This window comes from Oncorhynchus tshawytscha, unplaced genomic scaffold (assembly GCF_018296145.1).
Source record: "Oncorhynchus tshawytscha isolate Ot180627B unplaced genomic scaffold, Otsh_v2.0 Un_scaffold_17_pilon_pilon, whole genome shotgun sequence".
NCBI lineage: Eukaryota > Metazoa > Chordata > Actinopteri > Salmoniformes > Salmonidae > Oncorhynchus > Oncorhynchus tshawytscha.
The window spans coordinates 60,963-87,414 of NW_024609830.1; the positions used below are offsets into that span (position 1 = coordinate 60,963).

At 42.8% G+C, this 26,452-nt stretch overlaps 2 protein-coding genes across 3 annotated transcripts in view; one reads left to right on the forward strand and one right to left on the reverse strand.

The window, feature by feature from the left end:
* Window positions 1-10,352, reverse strand: part of LOC112222650 (endoplasmic reticulum resident protein 44) — a 19,587-nt gene extending 9,235 nt beyond the window's left edge. The window contains exons 1-4 of the mRNA XM_042319271.1: window positions 10,196-10,352; window positions 3,586-3,658; window positions 3,255-3,294; window positions 2,855-2,970 (exon numbers count right to left, since the gene is read on the reverse strand). Of these exons, the coding sequence (XP_042175205.1) occupies window positions 2,855-2,970; window positions 3,255-3,294; window positions 3,586-3,658; window positions 10,196-10,252 (286 nt within the window). The 5' untranslated portion in view covers window positions 10,253-10,352. The remainder of the gene's footprint in view (window positions 1-2,854; window positions 2,971-3,254; window positions 3,295-3,585; window positions 3,659-10,195) is intronic.
* The window catches only part of LOC112222496 (inversin), a 38,214-nt gene continuing 21,319 nt past the window's right edge, over window positions 9,558-26,452 (forward strand). The window contains exons 1-6 of one of the 2 annotated variants that reach the window (XM_042319268.1): window positions 9,558-9,707; window positions 12,076-12,180; window positions 19,285-19,384; window positions 21,029-21,195; window positions 23,888-24,061; window positions 25,796-25,963. In XM_042319268.1, the coding sequence (XP_042175202.1) occupies window positions 12,178-12,180; window positions 19,285-19,384; window positions 21,029-21,195; window positions 23,888-24,061; window positions 25,796-25,963 (612 nt within the window). In that variant the 5' untranslated portion in view covers window positions 9,558-9,707; window positions 12,076-12,177. Of the gene's footprint in view, window positions 9,708-10,494; window positions 10,693-12,075; window positions 12,181-19,284; window positions 19,385-21,028; window positions 21,196-23,887; window positions 24,062-25,795; window positions 25,964-26,452 lie in introns of those variants that run through there. The other variant, XM_042319267.1, reaches the window with a different exon arrangement.

Genomic DNA, 26,452 nt, shown 5'->3' on the forward strand with positions numbered 1-26,452 from the left:
TGTTATTCGAAAACATAATGTAAACTTTCACTGCTATGCGGATGACACACAGCTGTACATTTCAATGAAACATGGTGAAGCCCCAAAATTGCCCTCGCTAGAAGCATGTGTTTCAGACATAAGGAAGTGGATGGCTGCAAACTTTCTACTATTAAACTCGGACAAAACAGAGATGCTTGTTCTAGGTCCCAAGAAACAAAGAGATCTTCTGTTGAATCTGACAATCTTAATGGTTGTACAGTCGTCTCAAATAAAACTGTGAAGGACCTCGGCGTTACTCTGGACCCTGATCTCTCTTTTGAAGAACATATCAAGACCATTTCGAGGACAGCTTTTTTCCATCTACGTAACATTGCAAAAATCAGAAACTTTCTGTCCAAAAATGATGCAGAAAAATTAATCCATGCTTTTGTCACTTCTAGGTTAGACTACTGCAATGCTCTATTTTCCGGCTACCCGGATAAAGCACTAAATAAACTTCAGTTAGTGCTAAATACGGCTGCTAGAATCCTGACTAGAACCAAAAAATTTGATCATATTACTCCAGTGCTAGCCTCTCTACACTGGCTTCCTGTCAAAGCAAGGGCTGATTTCAAGGTTTTACTGCTAACCTACAAAGCATTACATGGGCTTGCTCCTACCTATCTCTCTGATTTGGTCCTGCCGTACATACCTACACGTACGCTACGGTCACAAGACGCAGGCCTCCTAATTGTCCCTAGAATTTCTAAGCAAACAGCTGGAGGCAGGGCTTTCTCCTATAGAGCTCCATTTTTATGGAACGGTCTGCCTACCCATGTCAGAGACGCAAACTCGGTCTCAACCTTTAAGTCCTTACTGAAGACTCATCTCTTCAGTGGGTCATATGATTGAGTGTAGTCTGGCCCAGGAGTGGGAAGGTGAACGGAAAGGCTCTGGAGCAACGAACCGCCCTTGCTGTCTCTGCCTGGCCGGTTCCCCTCTTTCCACTGGGATTCTCTGCCTCTAACCCTATTACAGGGGCTGAGTCACTGGCTTGCTGGGGCTCTCTCATGCCGTCCCTGGAGGGGGTGCGTCACCTGAGTGGGTTGATTCACTGTTGTGGTCATCCTGTCTGGGTTGCGCCCCCCTTGGGTTGTGCCGTGGCGGAGATCTTTGTGGGCTATACTCAGCCTTGTCTCAGGATGGTAAGTTGGTGGTTGAAGATATCCCTCTAGTGGTGTGGGGGCTGTGCTTTGGCAAAGTGGGTGGGGTTATATCCTTCCTGTTTGGCCCTGTCCGGGGTGTCCTCGGATGGGGCCACAGTGTCTCCTGACCCCTCCTGTCTCAGCCTCCAGTATTTATGCTGCAGTAGTTTATGTGTCGGGGCTGGGGTCAGTTTGTTATATCTGGAGTACTTCTCCTGTCCTATTCGGTGTCCTGTGTGAATCTAAGTGTGCGTTCTCTAATTCTCTCCTTCTCTCTTTCTTTCTCTCTCTCGGAGGACCTGAGCCCTAGGACCATGCCCCAGGACTACCTGACATGATGACTCCTTGCTGTCCCCAGTCCACCTGGCCATGCTGCTGTTCCAGTTTCAACTGACCTGAGCCCTAGGACCATGCCCCAGGACTACCTGACATGATGACTCCTTGCTGTCCCCAGTCCACCTGGCCATGCTGCTGCTCCAGTTTCAACTTCCACCTGACTGTGCTGCTGCTCCAGTTTCAAACTGTTCTGCCTTGTTATTATTCGACCATGCTGGTCATTTATGAACATTTGAACATCTTGGCCATGTTCTGTTATAATCTCCACCCGGCACAGCCAGAAGAGGACTGGCCACCCCACATAGCCTGGTTCCGTTCTAGGTTTCTTCCTAGGTTTTGGCCTTTCTAGGGAGTTTTTCCTAGCCACCGTGCTTCTACACCTGCATTGCTTGCTGTTTGGGGTTTTAGGCTGGGTTTCTGTACAGCACTTTGAGATATCAGCTGATGTACGAAGGGCTATATAAATAAATTTGATTTGATTTGATTTTAGTTTTGGGGTCATGCTCAGGTTAAACAACAGAATAGGCTAATAAGTCCTTAGTTTTAGGGTCATGCTCAGGTTAAACAGAGTAGGCTAATAAGTCCTTAGTTTTGGGGTCATGCTCAGGTTAAACAACAGAATAGGCTAATAAGTCCTTAGTTTTAGGGTCATGCTCAGGTTAAACAACAGAGTTGGCTAATAAGTCCTTGGTTTTGGGGTCATGCTCAGGTTAAACAACAGAGTAGGCTAATAAGTCCTTAGTTTTAGGGTCATGCTCAGGTTAAACAACAGGGTAGGCTAATAAGTCCTTAGTTTTAGGGCCATGCTCAGGTTAAACAGAGTAGGCTAATAAGTCCTTAGTTTTGGGGTCATGCTCAGGTTAAACAACAGGGTAGGCTAATAAGTCCTTAGTTTTAGGGTCATGCTCAGGTTAAACAGAGTAGGCTAATAAGTCCTTAGTTTTGGGGTCATGCTCAGGTTAAACAACAGAGTAGGCTAATAAGTCCTTAGTTTTAGGGTCATGCTCAGGTTAAACAATTTGGCTTATCTATATTGCTATTTCCTATTCTTGAAGATCAAGAGAATGACATGAATTGGAAAGACCGGAGATCTGACTGACTTTGGATTTTAATGTAAAGATATAGCCTAATCGTATGATTATCTGTATTGAAGTAGAAAGCAATGGTTTAGAAGAAGCCTACATAACCCATAAAGTAAAATGCAACATCCATTTTTTAATCTCCTTCTAACGCCTCAAGGGGAAAGTAACGTCAAATGAACTAAAAGTAATCAGATTATTTTACAGAGTTTGGGCAAACCAAAAGTTACGTTACGGATTAAAACCCTGTGTGTGTACGAGCGTGTCACTCACAGTGCTGATCACAGTCAACGCGCGCAAACACCACCTGAGTGACATCAGGAAACTCCTCCCTTGCGATGTTTGATGCCTCCTCAAAGATAGGCTGGAGCATCTGGCTGAATCTACACCTGGGAGGAGAGGGGGGAGAATGTGGGTATAATTTGCTTATCAAATTAGATATTGTTACCCTTTGGAGGAACTGTCATACTGTAATTGCTTTGGCCACATTGCATTACTCTCCAGCCATGATGCCACTAAAGCATGTTGGAATTCTAATTAATCTCACACACACACACACACACTAGTTAAACACACACAAGGCAAACAACTGATGTGGACACAAAGAAAATGTATGCAAACAGACAATTGAGTAGGAGAGGACAAATGTTCACAGGAGAACTAACACACTTACCAGTCTGCATAGAAATTAACCAACGCCACTCCAGCATTGTCTGTGTGGGGAAAAAAACACGTTACACCCACTGTTTTACAACAACGTCAAACACACAGGAATTAAAGTACATTTACACATACTCATAGGCAAGGGAGGTTCGTGGGTGAATCATTAGTGTTATTCATACAGTCAAACAGCCACCAAGCGTTGAGGAAAGAGACAACACAAGATAGAGCATTATAGGGAGAGATGATAAAGAGAGGGAGGAAATGACACAGAGATGGTGAGAGAAAGAGGGATAGATGAGAACCACAGAGATGTCTCTATACTGTCACAGACAATGTCTTACTGAGGATGTCTTCAATGTTTCCTGTGTCTAGACTGGTAATTTCAGCCTGGCCTGGAGTGGAGAGACCAGTCACCTAGAGCCAGAGAAGAAAGGGTTAATGCGATGCTATGGCTAGAACCTGTCCCTCACACAGATGTGACATGAGCCCAGTCCAAAAACAACCAGTCAGTGTTTGCAGTGTTAACGGAAGAAGTCCTAAAGCTGCTGTCCTATTGGTTCCATGAATTCTCTTGTTGCTGTTTCCAGACCAGGCAAACAGGTGAGAAACCATCTTTCTCTCTCTTTGGCTCCCTCCCTTTTTATTATTTATTTATCATTCATCCATATGAGTCCTGTTGAGATCCAGACATCTCAGTTCTCTGATGGGCGTTGACGCCACAGGTGATGTGGAACAGAGGACTCTGTTCTCAGGATCAAAGTCAAACTTCCCCATGGACTAGAGCGACCAGGACAGTGTCATACACTGGACACAGAGACAGAGAAAGAAGTAGAAGTGAGACATGACATTGCATAATATTTTCTGGTTCATATACAGTCCATGAACTAAGCAGACCAGACTCAGCTGCTATCGCATGTGTCTACGGGATAGCCACCCCTTCCTTAAGGAGACTGGAACTGTGACAATTTTTTCCAATTGTAAACGGCCTGAGTAAGACATCTTCATTAATCCACCATCTTTGATGGAGAGTGGTGTTACTGGAGATGCTCTACTACGCCGAGTCTCACATTCCCTGGAAGAACAAACGTATTTCTCTGTATCTCAGCAAGCATTCTCCCAAGTCCTATGACAGCGCAATCCAATTTTCTGCTACCACCATAACAATAACTTCACACAAAAACAGCAACAAGAGCCAGTCACTAGACTGATAGTTGAGCTCAGGACAGAAGACAGGGCTGTGGCTAGGATATAGACGGGGGCTAAGTTAAGCATGGCCTGGACATTCCCATGTATTAATACTAAGGGAACCCCTCTAAACCAGTGTCTCAGTAGCATCCTGTAAATGAGGACATTCAGATAACTAAGCTTTATCTAACATCAGTCGTCTAACATCAGTCGTTTGACTCGTTCAAATCAGCAGGGTGTGTGTGGTGGAAGACACACCCTCTAAAAGGTGTGTATTCTAAGACGAGAGACACAGACACGGTCACAGTGCCCTCCGTAGTTATTGGGACAGTGAAGCATGTTATTCTTATGGCTGTAAACTCCAACAGTTTGAAATCAAACAATGACTATGGGGTTAAAGTGCAGACCGTGAGCTTTAATTTGAGGATGTTTTCATCCATATCGGGTGAACCGTTTAGAAATTACAGCACTTTTTGTACATAGTAACCCCATTTTAGGGGACCAAAAGTATTGGAACAAATTCACTTACAGTGGGGAGAACAAGTATTTGATAACCTGCCAAATCAGCAGTGTTTCCTACTTACAAAGCATGTAGAGGTCTGTAATTTTTATCATAGGTACACTTCAACTGTGAGAGACGAAATCTAAAACAAAAATCCAGAAAATCACATTATGATTTTTAAGTAATTAATTTGCATTTTATTGCATGACATAAGTATTTGATACATCAGAAAAGCAGAACTTAATATTTGGTACAGAATCCTTTGTTTGCCATTACAGAGATCATACGTTTCCTGTAGTTCTTGACCAGGTTTGCACACACTGCAGCAGGGATTTTGGCCCACTCCTCCATACAGAACTTCTCCAGATCCTTCAGGTTTTGGGGCTGTCGCTGGGCAATATGGACTTTCAGCTCCCTCCAAAGATGTTCTATTGGGTTCAGGTCTGGAGACTGGCTAGGCCACTCCAGGACCTTGAGATGCTTCTTACGGAGCCACTCCTTAGTTGCCCTGGCTGTGTGTTTTGGGTCGTTGTCATGCTGGAAGACCCAGCCACGACCCATCTTCAATGCTCTTACTGAGGGAAGGAGGTTGTTGGCCAAGATCTCGCGATACATGGCCCCATCCATCCTCCCCTCAATACGGTGCAGTCGTCCTGTCCCCTTTGCAGAAAAGCATCCCCAAAGAATGATGTTTCCACCTCCATGCTTCATGGTTGGGATGGTGTTCTTGGGGTTGTACTCATCCTTCTTCTTCCTCCAAACACTGCGAGTGAAGTTTAGACAAAAAAGCTCTATTTTTGTCTCATCAGACCACATGACCTTCTTCCATTCCTCCTCTGGATCATCCAGATGGTCATTGGCAAACTTCAGACGGGCCTGGACATGCGCTGGCTTGAGCAGGGGGACCTTGCGTGCGCTGCAGGATTTTAATCCATGACGGCGTAGTGTGTTACTAATGGTTTTCTTTGAGACTGTGGTCTCAGCTCTCTTCAGGTCACTGACCAGGTCCTGCCGTGTAGTTCTGGGCTTATCCCTCACCGTCCTCATGATCATTGATGCCCCACGAGGTGAGATCTTGCATGGAGCCCCAGACCGAGAGTGATTGACCGTCATCTTGAACTTCTTCCATTTTCTAATAATTGCGCCAACAGTTGTTGCCTTCTCACCAAGCTGCTTGCCTATTGTCCTGTAGCCCATCCCAGCCTTGTACAGGTCTACAATTTTATCCCTGATGTCCTTACACAGCTCTCTGGTCTTGGCCATTGTGGAGAGGTTGGAGTCTGTCTGATTGAGTGTGTGGACAGGTGCAGTTAATACAGGTAATGAGTGGAGAACAGGAGGGCTTCTTAAAGAAAAACTAACAGGTCTGTGAGAGCCGGAATTCTTACTGTTTGGTAGGTGATCAAATACTTATGTCATGCAATAAAAAGCGAATTATTTACTTAAAAATCATACAATGTGATTCTGGATTTTTGTTTTTGATTCCGTCTCTCACAGTTGAAGTGTACCAATGATAAAAAATTACAGATCTCTACATGCTTTGTAAGTAGGAAAACCTGCAAAACCTGCAGTGTTTCAAATACTTGTTCTCCCCACTGTGTATGTGTATTAAAGTAGTACAAAGTTAAGTATTTGGTCCCATATTCCTAGCACGCAATGACTACATCAAGCTTGTGACTCTACAAATTTGTTGGATGCATTTGCTGTTTGTTTTGGTTGATTTTCAGATTATGTTGTGCCCAATAGAAATTAATGGTAAATAATGTAGTGTGTCATTTTGGAGTTGCTTTTATTGAAAATAAGAATATAATATGTTTCTAAACACTTCTACATTAATGTGGATGCTACCATGATTACGGATAATCCTGAATGAATCATGAACGGACATATCACACCACCCCAAAATGCTAACCTCCCCTGTTATTGTAAGGGGTAGGCATGTCTTGGATGTTTGATATAAAATGCTAACCTCCCCTGTTATTGTTAGTGGTTAGCATGTCTTGGGGGTATGATCTTTTTTGAGTCTGTAACTTCCTCACTCGTAATTATTCACGATTCATTCAAATTTGTAGAGTCACAAGCATGATGTAGTCATTGCGCTTTATAAATATGGGACCAATACTTTGTCAAAGACTCCAGTCACCCAAGTCATAGACTGTTCTCTCTGCTACCACACGGCAAGCGGTACCAGAGCGGCAAGTCCAAAAGGCTCCTTAACAGCTTCTACTCCCAAGCCTTAAGACGGCTGAACAATTAATCAAATGGCCACCTGGACTGTTTACATTGACCCCCCCTTTGTTTTTTCACTGCTGCTACTCACTGTTTATTATCTTTGCATAGTCACTTTACAAATTACCTTCACTAACCTGTATCCCCGCACATTGACTCGGTACCCCCTGTATATAGCCTTGTTATTGTTATGTAAATATCTTGTATAATTTTTATTTTTTACTTTAGTTTATTTCTTAAATATTTTCTTAACTCTATTTCTTGAACTGCATTGTGTGGTTAAGTGCTTGTAAGTAAGCAATTCACGGTAAGGTCTACACCGGTTGTATTTGGCACATGTCCCTACATTCAGTAATGGTCAGTCATTTTTGTAAGTAGTTGTGGTCAGTACTTGTGTGGTTTTTAGCAATAGTTTGGGTAAGTAGTAGGGAGGTTCATTAGTTGTGGTGTTTCTTTTTTTGGTCATGGTCAGTAGTTAGTCAGCAGTTGTGGTCAATAGTGATCAGTAGTTTTGGTCACTCGTTTTGATAAGTAGATGTGTGGTTCAGTAGTTTTGGTCAGTAGTTTTGTGGTTGTGGTCAGTACTTGTGGATAGTAGTTTTGGTCAGTAGTCTTGGTCAGTTTAGTTGGTGCTGTTAGTAGTTGTGATCAGTAGTGGTCAATAGTTTTGGTCAGTAGTTGTGATCTGTAGTTGTGTGGTCAGTAGTTGCGGTCAGCAGTTGTTTGGTTGTGATCAGTAGTTTTGGTCAGTATCTTTTGTGGTATCAGTTTTGGTCAGAAGTGTTTAGTAGTTTTGTGGTCAGTAGTTGTGTGGTTGTGGTCAGTAAACGTGTGGTTGTAATCAGTAGTTTTGGTCAGTAGTTGTGTGGTCCATAGTTTTATGGTGAGTAATGGTGTGGTTGTGGTCAGTAGTTGTGTTGTTGTGGTGATACTTTGTGGGGTTCAGTAGTTTTAGTCGGTAGTTTTGGTCAGTAGTTGTTAGTTGTTTTGGTAAGTAGTTGTTATCAGTAGTCGTATGATTATGGCCTGTAGTTGTGGTCAGTTGTTTTGTTGTTGTGGTCAGTAGGTGGTAGTCAGTAGTAGTGATCAGTAGTTGTGTGGTTAAGTGCTTGTAAGTAGGAATTTCACGGTAAGGTCTACAGCGGTTGTATTCGGCGCATTTCACTACGTTATATCAGCATCGAACATGTCACCCTTCCTAAGAGAGGGGGTGACCTCGATAATTTATTGTTAAAACGAGAGGCTGCCTGGATCTTTAATTTAAAGACCCTTGCTCCTCTCGGTTTCAACGTAGACTTTGATCTGAAGCCATTCTTGTGATTTTGCTATTGTAAATGTTTTGTAGGCCTAGGTAGGCAAATTGTGTCTATGATGGAATGCTATCCATTCATGTTTTTGGTATGTTATTTTTACATATGAGAATTAACCAATGATATCAGGCCACACCGGCCATGATTACAGACACCTGTGTGTGTCCTTTGACACTATATAAACTAGTCACCCCGCAGTGTTTGTGATTATACCCTGATGAAGACAGTTTGTCAGTCAAAACGTTGAATATTAGGTTATTAAATTATTGCATCTGAGCTCCTAGAGTGTGCGGCTCTACTTACATTTTTTAAGTATTCACCGCATGTGACAAATAACATTTTATTTTACTTTTGGTCCCCTAAAATGGGGGGAACCATGTACAGAAAGTGCTGTAATTTCTCAACGGTTCACCCAACATGGATGAAAATACCCCCAAATGAAATACCCTCAAATCCAAACTTTTGGAGTGTAAAGCCAAAAGAAGAAGAAATGTTTCACTTCCCCAATAATTACAGAGGGCACTGTATATGTATGTACAGTATGAATTTAAGGTGACAGTCAGTGTTAACAGGAGAAGCTGTCTTTACTGTGGGTTGTAATATAGCACTTTAGAGAGAAGGCTGAGTGGTGGCGGATGTGGTTGTATTTATAAAATGTACACACTATTTCCAGGGTCAACTAATACCGGACTAGTGGTATTACGTATAGTGAGGTCATCTCACAGCAGCCTGGCTGTGACACTCATCTGTATGTCTGCTGAGCGACAACAGCTTCAGTTTAACAAGAGATATTTCAGTAATTAAATGTTGCCACTGTCTCTGGTTTAACTATGTGACGGTGACGAGACAGGCCTATTCCCTAAATAATGTATGAATACAGACATTTGTAGCTACTTTCTAGCTATCTTCCGGTTTCCATTATAAAAGCCATGAATCGTGCTGATTAACAAGTATATGACTTAGTTATGACTTAGTTTAAATCCCTGACTGACTGTAAAGAAAGTTTACACTGTAATAGGCCAATATCCTGAGCAGCAGAACATAGCTCGATCAGTTCCGGGTTGTCAGCCAATAGGAATGAGCCACAACAGAGGAATTCACCAACCGGCTCCATCATTCCGCAACACGATTACGGCTAAATTCACTAACTTGTGGTACCGTCCCACGACCTGGCTAGCTAGCTACATATGTTAGCAATCAAGACAACTACAACATTAGCTGTTGGCTAGCTAGCTAGGTAAGTTAAACAAACAGCAAATATAGCCAAGTCTGATAGCTAACGTTAGCTCACACAATCAATGATACGTGGATTTAAGATTCACAAAGTATCTAGAATAAGATACTGATTTGGACTTGCACAGTCGTTAGCTAGGTAGTTAACATAACAGGGCAGAGTAAGGCGAGTGGTCACAGAAAACGAGGGTCATGACTCATGTCTCTACATTGCTAACTAACAGTTAGCTAACGTTACTGAGCTTAGCTAGCTAGCTGATCTCAATTAACCTGGTTTGCCGACTAGCTATTTTAGCCAGCTAACGTTAGCTAGGTACAGTAATATAAAGACTATATTCAGGTTCAATACATCTTTATTTTGTGATTGACAAAAGTAGCTATCACTTTGAAAAACGAATGCCTATAATTCTAATGTTAGCTAACTGTTTGTGAAGCCAGACCGACCGCACTTCAAATACGAGGACGTGTAAGTTAGCTGTCGAAGTTCCTTACCAGCAGTATCGTGAAGAAGCCGACCTCGAGAGAGGATACTATTGGTGGTAGTTTCATTGTAGAGTTGGTTGAGGTTATGGTGTTGTTCGGTCTTCCCTATCTCTCGACACAACTCTGCTGCTGAGGCAGGAAACGGATGGGTGACCACGGTAACGTGAGCGATCTTTCCGGGTTTATCGTCGTGGTTTATGGGAGTAGTAGTTTTATAATTTTCTTTAGCAATGATTCCCAATTAGGCTTACAACTACAAGTATGGCGTATTTCTTGGGAGGTTAGTAGAATTGGAAATGGGAGTTGTATTTTTCTAAATATTTCGCGACCCAGATGTTTGTGGTCTGACGAAACACTTTCGGGGACAAAACTTCTAGCGTTAGAGTCAGGAAGATGCTGATCAGAGGAACAAATAACCATTAAAACATATACATTCATTGTCCTAATGTTGTCAGTTGCTAAATGCATATTTTTCTCAATTATTCCGTGATTTCAAACAGAGTAAGGTAAGTTGCATCATCGTTAACGTTAGTTATGCAGGCTAGCCTGCTAGCTAACCATCAAACTCAATGCACCGATAGTCATTTCTTATTGACCTGTTAGTGACATGCTGATTTTGCCCTGTGCATGTGACTAATCATCTAATCTAAATCTAATATTTTCGCCTGCATAAAGCCATGGCACCTACACAGATTCAGGCAGGATATCAACTGTATTGTAGTCTGTTATTGACTCTCCAGCTGTTTCAGTTGTTTTGTGTATTTTTACCAAATCTTTACCGAGGCTACAATATGAAAAAAAAAAAAAAAATTCTAACAACTGCTAAGTTACTGAAATAACACAGTATGTTGTGTTACTTATTACACAGTTATTACTTAACACTTCACAAGTAACTACAGTAGTAGAAAAAATATTGCAGTCTGATAGTTTTGGGACAGAACAACGGTAGACTGTGTATCCAGTAGACAGACTCCCGATGTTCTGTCCTAAAACTAACAGTCAGAGTGCAGCGTCCAAAATACCACAGTCGGCTGTAGTTACTGCTCTTTAACTGCAATTTGTAAACTGAAATATTTTTTTTGTAAGGGGTGTAACAACATACAGGTAGCAGACACTGCTTGATACAAAAATGTAATTCTCAGAGTAGCTTAGTATGCGCTGCCTCTGTTGTTTGGATGGGAAGTGGACAGACAAGAGACTCGTGGGATAGAAAGACAGGGACTCTGTGTCTGAGCAGTTGTGATGTAGCAGAGAGTGTCCTATCTATCTATCTATCTATCTATCTATCTATCTATCTATCTATCTATCTATCTATCTATCTATCTATCTATCTATCTATCTATCTATCTATCTATCTATCTATCTATCTATCTATCTATCTATCTATTCAATTCAATTCAAGGGCTTTATTGGAATGGGAAACATGTGTTAACATTGCCAAAGCAAGTGAGGTAGATAATATATAAAGTGAAAAACAATACAAATTAACAGTAAACATTACACATACAGAAGTTTCAAAACAATAAAGACATTACAAATGTCATATTATATATATATACAGTGTTTTAACAATGTACAAATGGTTAAAGGACACAACATAAGATATCTATCTATCTATCTATCTATCTATCTATCTATCTATCTATCTATCTATCTATCTATCTATCTATCTATCTATCTATCTATCTATCTATCTATCTATCTATCTATCACCTTGTCTCTCTTTGTCTCTGTCCATTTCTCCCTCTGCTCTTCCTGCTCTAACCAAGTCTATCATAGAGCACAGTAGTTGGCATAGAGCGGGCAGGGTGTCTGTGTATGTTGGCAGCGTTGCTGTGAGCAGGTGGGCAGGTCTCAGTGTGAGAGATCCTCTCTCTCTCTCTCTGTAGGATCCAGGATCAGGGCAGGCAGGGGACCTGGATGTGCAGCCAAGCCCACCAAGGATGCAGTGAGCTGGGGAACATCTGCTGAGGCCTCCCCCTAGCACTGCCATGGTAAGAGTCCAAAACACACACACCAGCGCATACATCCTCCTCTCAATGTTTCATTCTAATGTGACCATAGTGTTATCCTTCTCACTACTGTCTAAGGGGTCATGTATAACCATGTTTGTCATTGCCTGTGTGTGTGTGTGTGTGTGTGTGTGTGTGTGTGTGTGTGTGTGTGTGTGTGTGTGTGTGTGTGTGTTGTGTGTGACACTGACTGTGTGTGGTGTGTGTGTGTGTATTTCATAATTGTTAAGTAGATTAAATGTTGAATTGAATCCCAGCATTAATATTTGATGTGGTAAAGCTGTCCATAGGGGGTTCCCACTTCCCATTGTGTCAGCAGCTCATAGATGGAGACAGGTGTGTGTGTGTGTGTGTGTGCTTACTGTAATAGCTGAACTATTAATAATGTTTTATAAGCAGATCTTCTCATGTCTATACTGGGGTTTAATAGCAGGAACCGGGTTACTGAGATTTCCCACCCATACCCACTCCCATTTCCCGGGATAAAAAACTGTGAGAAACCGGTCAATTCTAATACATTATTTCTATGAACAGCATTATGTGAAATGGAACTGTTAAATGATATGCAGTGTCTAAATCTGGCTTATCTACGCCTTCTGTGCTCTCCTATCTGCATGATCAATAATTAACGCTCAGGGTGGGGGCAGCGCTGTGTGGAGCACAGTTCACAATGAATGCATGTATCATCTCATCAGCTGGTAACTTTTTTTCTTGAGAGAGGGAAATTTGCTTCAACATAGCCTATGGTACAGTAATATTAGACCTAATACATCTGAATGATAGATTAATATGAATGTATTGCTAATTTACACATCTCCATCTGGATTTCGGGGTCACCTTATTGTATAGATAAACATATATTTTTGTAGCTGCAGAATTTTAAAACAGTTATCACTCGAATATCTTTGCTTTAAATCAGTGCGGAAGCGAGCACTCTTTGTTAAATTATTTTGTCACGTTCTGACCATCGTTCTTGTGTGTTTTCCTTGTTTTAGTGTTGGTCAGGACGTGAGCTGGGTGGGCATTCTATGTTGTGTGTCTGGTTTGTCTATTTCTATGTTTGGCCTGATATGGTTCTCAATCAGAGGCAGGTGTTAGTCATTGTCTCTGATTGGGAACCATATTTAGGTAGCCTGTTTTGTGTTGGGTTTTTGTGGGTGATTGTTCCTGTCTTTGTGTTTGTGGCACCAGATAGGACTGGTTTGGTTTTTTCATGTTTCTTGTTTTGTAGATTGTTGTATTTTCATCTTTATTAAAGATGTACAAAAATAACCACGCTGCATTTTGGTCCGCCTCTCTTTCACCAGAAGAAAACCGTTACATCTTTATCTCTTTCAATCAATTCCATTCAAATTGGATCCAAAATAGATTGTCCTCAAGATTGTTGGACAGTTTACCATTCTCTTAGGCAATTACACAGCTGCTCTCCTCTGGCCTCTCCCCTTCTTAACTTTTGTGGAGTCCCAGGAAAAGCTAGAATAGCTTGTTGGCCATTTTTTCCAGCATTACCTATACTAAAAGAATAATCGAAGAGGGATGCAAGCTTCCTCTTGTTTGCTGAATGTTAAATAGAAGGAAGAGAATGCACGATGGTGATAGGCTAAAGCAGTTATTTATTCAGACCCATTACCATTCAATCCTAGTGAAGTGAAAGCCGCCTGCCTTCTCTGGTAGTCTACTATATTATTCAAACATGTCATTACAGTAATGAAGATAAGGACAACAAAACCTATTTCATTTAACTGTTGAGAGGCAGGAAGGAATGAAGCAACAATAGAGAAAGGAGGAGGTAGCCTAATACGCACAAAATGTGGGGAAATATTATGAAAAGTTAATGCATCAGCCTACTAGTTATAAATATCTAAAATAGGCCCTATTATTACTCAACATGTAAATAAATTCTCTAGCCTATACATTTGTAGGCTGCATGTCCTACACTAGCATTGTGTGTTCTTCATGGTTTGAAAGAGGTGTGTAATTTCAGTCCATTATACAATACAGTACATAAATACAGTCCACACTCAAAAATATTACTGGAGCTTGTTTCCTTTATTTCCCCAAGAGAGCATACATCTATGGGCTTTGATGTTTTTCTGTAGAGTGTAATGTGCGGTATAGCCTATCATATGTATTGGATAACAGCATGATAATTTGGGCTTGGGCTCATAAAAGATCTTTAGTGTAGGACTCATAACATTTCTTTAAGGCTCATCTTGTTCAGGTAGCATCTAGCTTGAATATTCATGTGGATCCAAGCTAATCCAGATACGGTATATTTAAGATGTCCTGCCCCCGGGCCCTGCTCCTTTTTACCCTGTGTGCTATAAGGAGCACATCGGACTCATTTTAATTGTTGGGCCATGGGGTGGGGGCTTTTTGATGAGTTGGTCCTGGAGGTGTTGGAAACTAATCTGATTGTTGTCAGACACGGCTGTATATAATTTGACCTTTAGAATAGCACATCATTCTGTCCAATGGTTTTATATGCTTTAGAATGACACTTATGGTTTTGGCGGGAAATACCGGGTTACCCGGGAGAAAGGTGATTTATTCTCAGGATGGAACATTTGTAAAATACTGGGATAATATTAAACCTTAGTCTATACCAACTCTCTGTATGCTCAGAGTCATCCCTGTCACATGCTGTTCTCTTCATTCCATCTCTCCATCTTTCTCAATCTATTTTTTCTCTCATTGATTTTTTGTTTGTTTTTCCAGCTGATTATGTCCCTGTGCTCTGATTCGCCGGCGGGCACGGCTCTCTGCACTCTAATTGGACATTTAATTAGATCACAGTTTTAGCCAATTAGACTCTGAGGGGGGAGGAGGAGAGTAGAGGGGCCAGAGGGGAAAGGGAGATCGAGCTACCTCTCTCTCTCTCTCTCTCTCTCTCTCTCTCTCTTCTCTCTCTTTCTTTCTCTCGCTTCTCTCTCTCTCCAGGGGCTATCTCATTAGTGATATAATGGGTGATTGTCACAGCAACCCTCCCCCTGTGTTACTCCCTGAGTGGTACCACCCACAGACCCAGTGGCAAGGCTTAGACCTCACTATTATTAAGCCATGGGGGGGGGTCCTGGCCTGATCAAATAATACCAAGTTTAGAGTTTTAATGTCACATACACAAGTACAGTCAAAATGTCTTTCTCGCAAGGAGGTGAACCCCAACAATGCAGTAATCAATAACAATGTAATACAAAACGACCATTTTTCACACACAGTCTGCTAGTTCAGGCTCCACGTCTTGCTCTTGTTAAAGGTAGTGCACTACATGTGCACTACCAGGGTGTGATATGAGACACAGCCGGGGTGTTATTGCTGTCGATGGCTCTGATTAATCTTCAATACAGCTGACAGACTACCAGTCAGTGAGACATCGACCTGCTCACAGACATTTAGATTAGTCAAACAGACACACAGCCCAACCACATAATCACACATAAACACACACAGAGTGTGAGGTTAGTGTCTTGTGGTGCAGAATGGTATTGACTCAGTGGAATGTTCTGGTATAATATCACTAGCTAATGAGGCAGAGATAAGCCTTTAGAAACACAAACAACAGATCAGATCTCACCAGAGGCTCCATAACATGCCAGTCAAAATCACACCTATTTATTTTTTGTACCATTATATATATATTTTTTAACAATAAAAAACATCCGCATACAGATGCACACAAACATCAAGGACATCACACCTGCCCAGACACACCTACTCACACCCCCATCTCCAGCGCCCGCATCGCTCAACTCCACATGGCCTGAAACTGCACCAATCACACCTATTTCTGCAAACTAAGTCTGTGTGATAATGATGATGGTGGAGGTGATGATGGTAGAGGTGATGATGGTGGTGGTGTTTGATAAGTTCCTCAGAGGAGAGCAGTGTGTTTTTGAATAGTGTGATGTGAGCCAGTGTAACACCCCCCCCCCTACCCTCCTTTTCCTCCCCCTCCAAACCTCTACACCCACCCAAATCTCTACACCCCCCTCCTTTTCCTCCCCCTCCAAACCTCTACCCCCCCCTTCCAAACCTCTACACCCCCACCCCCTCCCTCTCTGAGCTCTCAGGCTAGAAGCACAAACAACACCGACCCCCAATGGATACCAGCACTCAGAACACACACACATACATGTACATTCACTCTCAGGTGTAAGCCCTTAGAGACAACACAGTCAATATCAGTGTCCCTAGACGGTCTCACACATACCACTCACCTCTCTCCCTCCCACTTCTCCACCTCCTCACCCCTCAGGAGAGATAGAGTGAAACGACCCCCTCACACACACACACACACACACACACACACACACACACACACACACACACACACACACACACACACACACACACTTTTTTATGCACAGTCTCTCTGCCTCAGGATGTTTAATGTTGAGAATCCCCTTGAGAAGGCTCTGGAATCTGTGTGTGTGCGTGCACGCAACCGCGAGCGTGCGCATCTGTGTAACCCCGTGCTGTGGTGTGTTAGCCACAGGCGCAACTCTCTGACCCCAGTAGTGGTCTGATTGACAGCTGTAGTCCCACCTAATTGCATTACCCTCCCTTGTGATTTGCTCCCGGCCCTGGGGGCTCATTTGTCAGGGTGCACCATGGGTACTATGTGTCACTCAGCTCTCTCTCCCTGGTGATTGGCTGTGTTGCGCCCCAAGGCCCGACCCCCAGCCGAGTGAGAGCAGCTTATTGGTCTTTGGGGAACCAGGAAGTGCCCCAGAGACTGTGCGAGGAGACAGGGAGTCCCTATTGGCTGATATTATCACTCCTCCCGCCTCTTTACCTGTCTATCAAAACTACATTGAAGTCCCTCAGGTCTGCCCTGCTATCAGATCACACACACACACACACAGGTGGGTGGGTCGGTTTTTAATATGGAGCGATTGAAACTGTATTTGAATTCAATATTTTCGCATTTGTATAATGACATTGAATTAAATATTTTTGAATTTATAATGCTCAAATTGAATCATTGAATTAATAAATTGAACTTCATGATTTGAAACTGAATTGAATGAATATTGCATTCAGGTTAAAACCTACATTTCAATTTCAGGAATGGGTGTAGGGTGGTTTTATTACAGTTTGATCCTCAGAATCTAAAGTGTGTGTGTGTCGCCAAAGTGTGTGTGTGTCGCCAAAGTGTGTGTGTGTCGCCAAAAAGGAAAAACATCAAGAAAGGCTTCAGGCTCCGCCCCCCATTGCTTACCCAGCATGCCTCAGCTCTGTCCTCCATCAAACCAGACGCCTACACACGCATGTACATGCACACACACACACACACACACACACACACACACACACACACACACACACACACACACACACACACACATATATATACTTTGATTCCGTGTCTCTGTTTGTATGTCTCAGCGGTTGCTATTCACTCTGTCCCAGCAGAGACCTGGTGTGTGTTCCCTGTCTCTCCTGAATATGTGTGTGTTTTCTGTATGTGTGTTTTTGGAGGAGTGTGTGTGTGTGTGTACTCGGTCTAATGCTCCCGCAGTGTCTCTGAAAGGTTGTGCGGGGGTTTCTGTTGCATTGAAATCCTCCAATATAACACTGAATAAAGACTGGGCCTAAATAATGACGGTGTGAGTGAACCTGGTCGATGCATTCCACCGTGTGTTGTCTGCATGCTAATCTACAGCTTGACTCTTCAGTACCACTGATGAATGGCTGAATTAATAACTTCCTCAATTCTGTACAGAACTCCATGTTTTTCCTGTCATGCTTTGTTGGAACCCAACTTTTTCAAGTGTGTGTGTGTGTGTGTGTGTGTGTGTGTGTGTGTGTGTGTGTGTGTGTGTGTGTGTGTGTGTGTGTGTGTGTGTGTGTGTGTGTGTGTGTGTGTGGGCAGGGGGTGGAGGGGGTAGTTAGCAGCAGTCACAGAAGGATATTTCTCTTGTTAATAGAATGTTTTGTTTGAAGGTGCTGCCAGATGGCATCTGTACGACCACAGCATGTGTTACATATTAGCATTCATTAAGTATCTGTGTTGTGTTCGTATGCATTGTGTCAGTCTACTTTGTGTGTGTGTGTGTGTGTGTGTGTGTGTGTGTGTGTGTGTGTGTGTGTGTGTGTGTGTGTGTGTGTGTGTGTGTGTGTGTTTGATCCTTGGAAATTAGGAAATGATGGGAGTTTGTGGTGGATCCCAGTGAAGCCCCCATAAAAACTTTCTGTCACGGAAAATCACTTCCCACGATATGGCTCACACACACACACACACACACACACACACACACACACACACACACACACACACACACACACACACACACACACACACACACACACACACACACACACACACACAGTACCTGCAGATACACATCATATCTCACACACACCCTCCACAGTAAGTAACCTCTATTACCCCCTGTGTCGGAGCAAGGCTACTTGGCAAAGCGTGAGAAAGCACTGTACATGATGGGTAATTGCCGTGCAGCACGCAGTGTCTGCATTTTACGAGGAGGGTGCAATGACGGGGTGAAGGGGGCATAGTACCCCCCCAACCTCTCACTAGCTTCCCAGGACCAGGGTTGGCAGGATGGAGCAAAAAGGTGTCCGGACAACTTCCTCAATGTTCAGTTTGTAATGTAACAGATCTTTGACTGCATAGCTGCACTGTTATGATCCCTGCCTTGAATGGGCCTTCTCATGGTTAATGAATTGAGTTGGTTAGGGGCAGTAATAGATTTTGTACTTTGGGCCCCCTGGGCTAACCAACGCACACACACACACACACACACACACACACACACACACACACACACACACACACACACACACACACACACACACACACACAGGCGTTCTGCAGTATTGATGAGTTATGAAAAGACATGAGCAGAGAACCCCCCACTCCCTGTCGGGGATCCCCCCCCAGCTGCTTCCTGTCTGGTTAAGTGAGGGCAGGAAGAGATTTAACTCCCACTGCAGGGGCTCACACACACACACGCACACACACACACACCCTACTATCAGCCTGTATTAACACATGCACAGCAAGTGTGTTTACCTGTATGGCCAGGTGTGTGTCTGGCTCTGACTGGACTATATGTGTTGTAGGCATCTGACCCTTCACCCCCAAACCCCGCCCCTCTGGGCTCCCAGGTCCACGCAGCCGCCGTCAACGGAGACCGGAGCGTCCTCCTCAGAATCATCACAGGTATTATACACACATACAGTGTGGCAAAAAAGTATTTAGTCAGCCACCAATTGTACAAATTCTCCCACTTAAAAAGATGAGAGAGGCCTGTAATTTTCATCATAGGTACACTTCAACTATGACAGACAAAATGAGAGAGAAAAAATCCAGAAAATCACAAATTATGGTGGAAAATAAGTATTTGGTCACCTACAAACAAGCAAAATGTCTGGCTCTCACAGACCTGTAACTTCTTCTTTAAGAGGCTCCTCTGTCCTCCACTCGTTACCTGTATTAATGGCACCTGTTTGAACTTGATATCAGTATAAAAGACACCTGTCCACAACCTCAAACAGTCACACTCCAAACTCCACTATGGCCAAGACCAAAGAGCTGTCAAAGTACACCAGAAACAAAATTGTAGACCTGCACCAGGCTGGGAAGACTGAATCTGCAATAGGTAAGCAGCTTGGTTTGAAGAAATCAACTGTGGGAGCAATTATTAGGAAATGGAAGACATACAAGGCCACTGATAATCTCCCTCGATCTGGGGCTCCACGCAAGATCTCACCCCGTGGGGTCAAAATGATCACAAGAACGGTGAGCAAAAATCCCAGAACCACACGGGGGGGACCTAGTGAATGACCTGCAGAGAGCTGGGACCAAAGTAACAAAGCCTACCATCAGTAACATACTGCGCCGCCAGGGACTCAAATCCTGCAGTGCCAGACGTGTCCCCCTGCTTAAGCCAGTACATGTCCAGGCCCGTCTGAAGTTTGCTAGAGAGCATTTGGATGATCCAGAAGAAGATTGGGAGAATGTCATATGGTCAGATGAAACCAAAATATAACTTTTTGGTAAAAACTCAACTCGTCGTGTTTGGAGGACAAAGAATGCTGAGTTGCATCCAAAGAACACCATACCTACTGTGAAGCATGGGGGTGGAAACATCATGTTTTGGGGCTGTTTTTCTGCAGAGGGACCAGGACGACTGATCCGTGTAAAGGAAAGAATGAATGGGGCCATGTATCGTGAGATTTTGAGTGATAACCTCCTTCCATCAGCAAGGGCATTGAAGATGAAACGTGGCTGGGTCTTTCAGCATGACAATGATCCCAAACACACCGCCCGGGCAACGAAGGAGTGGCTTCGTAAGAAGCATTTCAAGGTCCTGCAGTGGCCTAGCCAGTCTCCAAATCTCAACCCCATAGAAAATCTTTGGAGGGAGTTGAAAGTCCGTGTTGCCCTGTAACAGCCCCAAAACATCACTGCTCTAGAGGAGATCTGCATGGAGGAATGGGCCAAAATACCAGCAACAGTGTGTGAAAACCTTGTGAAGACTTACAGAAAACGTTTGACCTCTGTCATTGCCAACAAAGGGTATATAACAAAGTATTGAGATAAACTTTTTGTTATTGACCAAATACTTATTTTCCACCATAATTTATAGATAAATTCATTAAAAATCCTACAATGTGATTTTCTGGATTTTTTTTGCTCATTTTGTCTGTCATAGTTGAAGTGTACCTATGATGAAAAATACAGGCCTCTCTCATCTTTTTAAGTGGGAGAACTTGCACAATTGGTGGCTGACTAAATACTTTTTTGCCCCACTGTACACACCCACTTTCCCCTGACCTTTAACCCCTGACCCACTGTGTGTAGTGGATCCCTCCCTGCGTGACCGTGAGGACCAGTTTGGCCGTACCCCACTGATGTACTGTGTCCTGGCTGACCGTCTGGACTGTGCTGAGACACTGCTGAAGGCGGGAGCCTCTGTTAACAAGACTGACCATAGCCAACGTACTGCCCTGCACCTGGCAGCACAGAAGGTACACTACAACACTGAGTCAACCTGGAACCACTAAAGGAAACACTAGAACAGTAGTGGAACCATCAGAACATTGAGTTAACCTGTATAACACTAAAGGAAACACTAGAACAGTAGTGGAACCATCAGAACATTGAGTTAACCTGTAGAACACTAAAGGAAACACTAGAACAGTAGTGGAACCATCAGATCACTGAGTTAACTTGTAGAATACTAAAGGAAACACTAGAACAGTAGTGGAACCATCAGAACATTGAGTTAACCTGTAGAACACTAAAGGAAACACTAGAACAGTAGTGGAACCATCAGAACATTGAGTTAACCTGTAGAACACTAAAGGAAACACTAGAACAGTAGTGGAACCATCAGAACATTGAGTTAACCTGTAGAACACTAAAGGAAACACTAGAACAGTAGTGGAACCATCAGAACACCAAATTAACTTGCAGAACACTAAAGGAAACACTATAACAGTATTGGAACCATCAGAACACTGAGTTAACCTGTAGAACACTAAAGGAAACACTAGAACAGTAGTGGAACCATCAGAACACTGAGTTAACCTGTAGAACACTAATTGATCCTTTAGAATCCTGATTCCAGGGTATTCTAGAGCCTCTCTACACTGACTATACAAAACATTAAGAACACCTGCTCTTTCCATGACATAGACTGACCAGGTGAATCCAGGTGAAAGCTCTGATCCCTTATTGATGTCACTTGTTAAATCCACTTCTGTCCGTGTAGATGGGGGAGACAGGTTAAAGAAGGATTTTTAAGCATTGAGACAATTGAGACATAGATTGGGGCAACTCAATTTTAGGAAGGTGTTCGTAATGTTTGCTATAGTCAGTGTATATCACATACTGGAAGCTTAGGTGAGAAGGTAGTGCCCCCCAGTGGTGACAGACAGACACCCTCAGGGCGGCTGTTAAGAACTAGACAAGGGGATTGGCAACTTTGATGAAGGTGGGAGCCACAAAAAATCTGAGCGAAATGTTGTACTTTGTGAGCTAAACATTATAAACACCCTCATCTTGACAGTGAAAACTTCAGAGTTAAATTCCTGCAATTCTGCACATTTTGCCATGGGGCATAGAGTAAATTAAGTTTTAAAGCAAGCTTGCTGCAATACTGCACATTTTGCTGTGGCTCGGAGAAAAGATTTTGCAATTCTACAACTCATTTCATGCAATTCGACAAATGTTGCCCTGGGGCAGAGAGAAACATTTTCTGTTTTAAAGCTAATTTCCCCCGGTCAGTAATTCCACCATGATATCAGGTTTAGATAGCTGACCACAAGACTAACTTACCATATAAAATGTTTTAGCTGACTTGGCTAATTGAGTGACTATCAGTGACTGATATAACAAGAGAATACCTGCTGATGCACAACCAAGTTTCAAAATGTCACCTTGTGTATTCTACTATTCTAACTCTCAACATTAAGTTGAGACCCCGACTGAGTTCCTAAAAAAGATATCTAAATCTAGAAAATGAAATAAAAGACTGGGCTGTTTAAGCAGTAATATCTCTATAGAAAGTGTTTATTAACCTTGTGGGGGGTTGCTGTCAGGGCAGGTGAGGAGCGGTGGCTGGAGAGGGGGAGGAGGGAGTTCACACACACTCTAACACACACACTCTAATTCTAATGTGTGTGGGGTGATGGGAGGCCCTCTCTCTCTCTGACACCTGATCAATATCTAGCTGAGACAGGGAGAGACTTCTGGGATTACTGATCTAATTGGACTGAGAATAGGAGGATAGACCACATGTACACACACGCACACGCACACTCACACACACTCATACACACACACATACAGGCTTATATGGACACACATTTGCACATGCACACACATATATACATACACACACACACACACACACTTTCTCAAAGCTCACCCATACTCTCACATGCATGCTCAGTCAGCAGATAGATCTGTCAAACGATGAGGCTGGAAGGAATAGATAGAAGAGAGTCTGAGAACCAATAGGAAAGAACAGAAAAGAGAGAGGAGAGAGTGAGAACCAATAGGAAAGGACAGAGAAGAGAGAGGAGAGAGTGAGAACCAATAGGAAAGAACAGAGAAGAGAGAGGAGAGAGTGAGAACCAATAGGAAAGAACCGAGAAGAGAGAGGAGAGAGTGAGAACCAATAGGAAAGGACAGAGAAGAGAGAGGAGAGAGTGAGAACCAAAAGGAAAGGACAGAGGAGAGAGTGAGAACCAATAGGAAAGAACAGAGAAGAGAGAGGAGAGAGTGAGAACCAATAGGAAAGGACAGAGAAGAGAGAGGAGAGAGTGAGAACCAATAGGAAAGGACAGAGAAGAGAGAGGAGAGAGTGAGAACCAATAGGAAAGGACAGAGAAGAGAGAGGAGAGAGTGAGAACCAAAAGGAAAGGACCAGAGGAGAGAGTGAGAACCAATAGGAAAGAACAGAGAAGAGAGAGGAGAGAGTGAGAACCAATAGGAAAGAACCGAGAAGAGAGAGGAGAGAGTGAGAACCAATAGGAAAGGACAGAGAAGAGAGAGGAGAGAGTGAGAACCAAAAGGAAAGGACAGAGGAGAGAGTGAGAACCAATAGGAAAGAACAGAGAAGAGAGAGGAGAGAGTGAGAACCAATAGGAGAGGACAGATGGATGATGATGGATTTGGATGAGACACCATAGAGAGAGTGTGTGTGTGCTCCAGGGGAACGTGCGGTTTCTGAAGCTGCTCCTGTCTCGTCGTGCTGATTGGCTGCAGAAGGATCTAGAGGAGGTAACACCCCTCCACCTGGCGACCCGTCACCCCTCCCCCAAACCCCTGGCCTTGCTGCTCAAACACATAGGACCTGGAGAGGTGGATACACAGGACAAGAACAAGGTACCACACACACTGTTTACAAAGTTGGGTAATAGTTCTATCAAACATACTTGTTATGGAACTGTCCCGGCTCTTTGATTTGATTGACTGAATTAGAGTTCACGTGCAGTTCTGAGCAATCCAGAGACACACACACATGACAATTGGCTGCTTTGTCCTGACTCTTTAAGGCAGACAGTTGTGCCAAATACATTCTACACGCACGCACACACACACAGGCCCCCTCTGTCTGTAGCGATGATGTCTATCTGTCTGTTAGTTCTGTAATAATCCAATATGCATCATCAGCATGTCAGATGACACTGGTTTCAGTATGTCCCAGAATAGATCTCTAACAACAGCCATAGAGGAGGTGATATCTCTGTTATAGCATACTGTCACTGTTACTGTCACTTTTATTATCACTGTCACTGTTACTGTCACTTTTATTGTCACTGTCACAGTTACTGTCACTTTTATTATCACTGTCACTGTTACTGTCACTGTTATTATCACTGTCATTGTTACAGTCATTGTCACTGTTACAGTCATTGTCACTGTTACAGTCATTGTCACTGTTACTGTCACTTTTATTGTCACTGTTACAGTACTGTTACTGTTACTGTCACTTTTATTATCACTGTTACTGTCACTTTTATTATCACTGTTACTGTCACTGTTACTGTTACTGTCACTTTTATTATCACTGTCACTGTTACAGTCATTATTACTGTCACTGTTACTGTTACTGTCACTTTTATTATCACTGTCACTGTCACTGTTACTGTCACTTTTATTATCACTGTCACTGTTACTGTCACTGTTACTGTTACTGTCACTTTTATTATCACTGTCACTGTTACTGTCACTTTTATTATCACTGTCACTGTTACTGTCACTTTTAATATCACTGTCACTGTTACTGTCACTGTTACGGTTACTGACACTTTTATTATCACTGTCACTGTTACAGTCACTGTAACTGTCACTGTTACTGTTACTGTCACTTTTATTATCACTGTCACTGTTACAGTCACTGTTACTGTCACTTTTATTATCACTGTCACTGTTACTGTTACTGTCACTTTTATTATCACTGTCACTGTTACAGTCACTGATGTCACTGTCACTGTTACAGGCATTGTTACGGTCATTGTTACAATCATTGTTACAGTCATTGGTACTGTTACTGTCACTGTTACAATCATTACCACTGTTACTGTCACTATTACAGTCATTGTTACTGTTACTGTCACTATTACAGTCATTGTTACTGTCACAGTCATTGTTACTGTTACTGTCACTGTTACAGTCATTGTTACTGTCACTGTCACTGTTACAGTAATTGTTACTGTCATTGTTACAATCATTACTGTCACTGTTACTGTTACTCTTACTGTCATTGTTACTGTCACTGTTACCGTCATTATTACTGTCACTGTTATTGTCACTGTCACTATTACAGTCATTGTTACTGTCACTGTTACTGTCATTGTTACTGTCATGTCACTGTCACTATTACAGTCATTGTTACTGTCACTGTTACAGTCATTATTACTGTCACTGTTATTGTCACTGCTACTGTCATGTTAAATCCTCAGGCTTTGTGTGTTTCTGTAGAATATGTTCTAGGGCTCTTTGATTTAGATCAATTTTATTTCTAGGGGCAAATAGCCTGGAGGTTAGAGAGTTGGGCCAGTATTGGGCCCAAAATTATTATTACAATAGTGTCTGTCACCCCCTCTCCCCCTGCAGCAGACTGCGCTCCACTGGTCAGCGTTCTATAACAGACCAGAGCACGTCAGACTGCTCATCAAACACGACTCCAACATTGGCATCCCAGACAGTGAGGGCAAGATCCCCCTACACTGGGCTGCACACAGCCAGGAGCAGACCGCTATACACACCGTCCGCTGCATACTGGTACACACACACACACACAGACACACACACACACACACACACACACACACACACACACACACACACACACACACACACACACACACACAGTATCCAGTGAGAATGTCATCCTTACACACACCATCCTCTGCTTACTGATGTACAGTGCCTTGCGAAAGTATTCGGCCCCCTTGAACTTTGCGACCTTTTGCCACATTTCAGGCTTCAAACATAAAGATATAAAACTGTATTTTTTTGTGAAGAATCAACAACAAGTGGGACTCAATCATGAAGTGGAACGACATTTATTGGATATTTCAAACTTTTTTAACAAATCAAAAACTGAAAAATTGGGCGTGCAAAATTATTCAGCCCCTTTACTTTCAGTGCAGCAAACTCTCTCCAGAAGTTCAGTGAGGATCTCTGAATGATCCAATGTTGACCTAAATGACTAATGATGATAAATACAATCCACCTGTGTGTAATCAAGTCTCTGTATAAATGCACCTG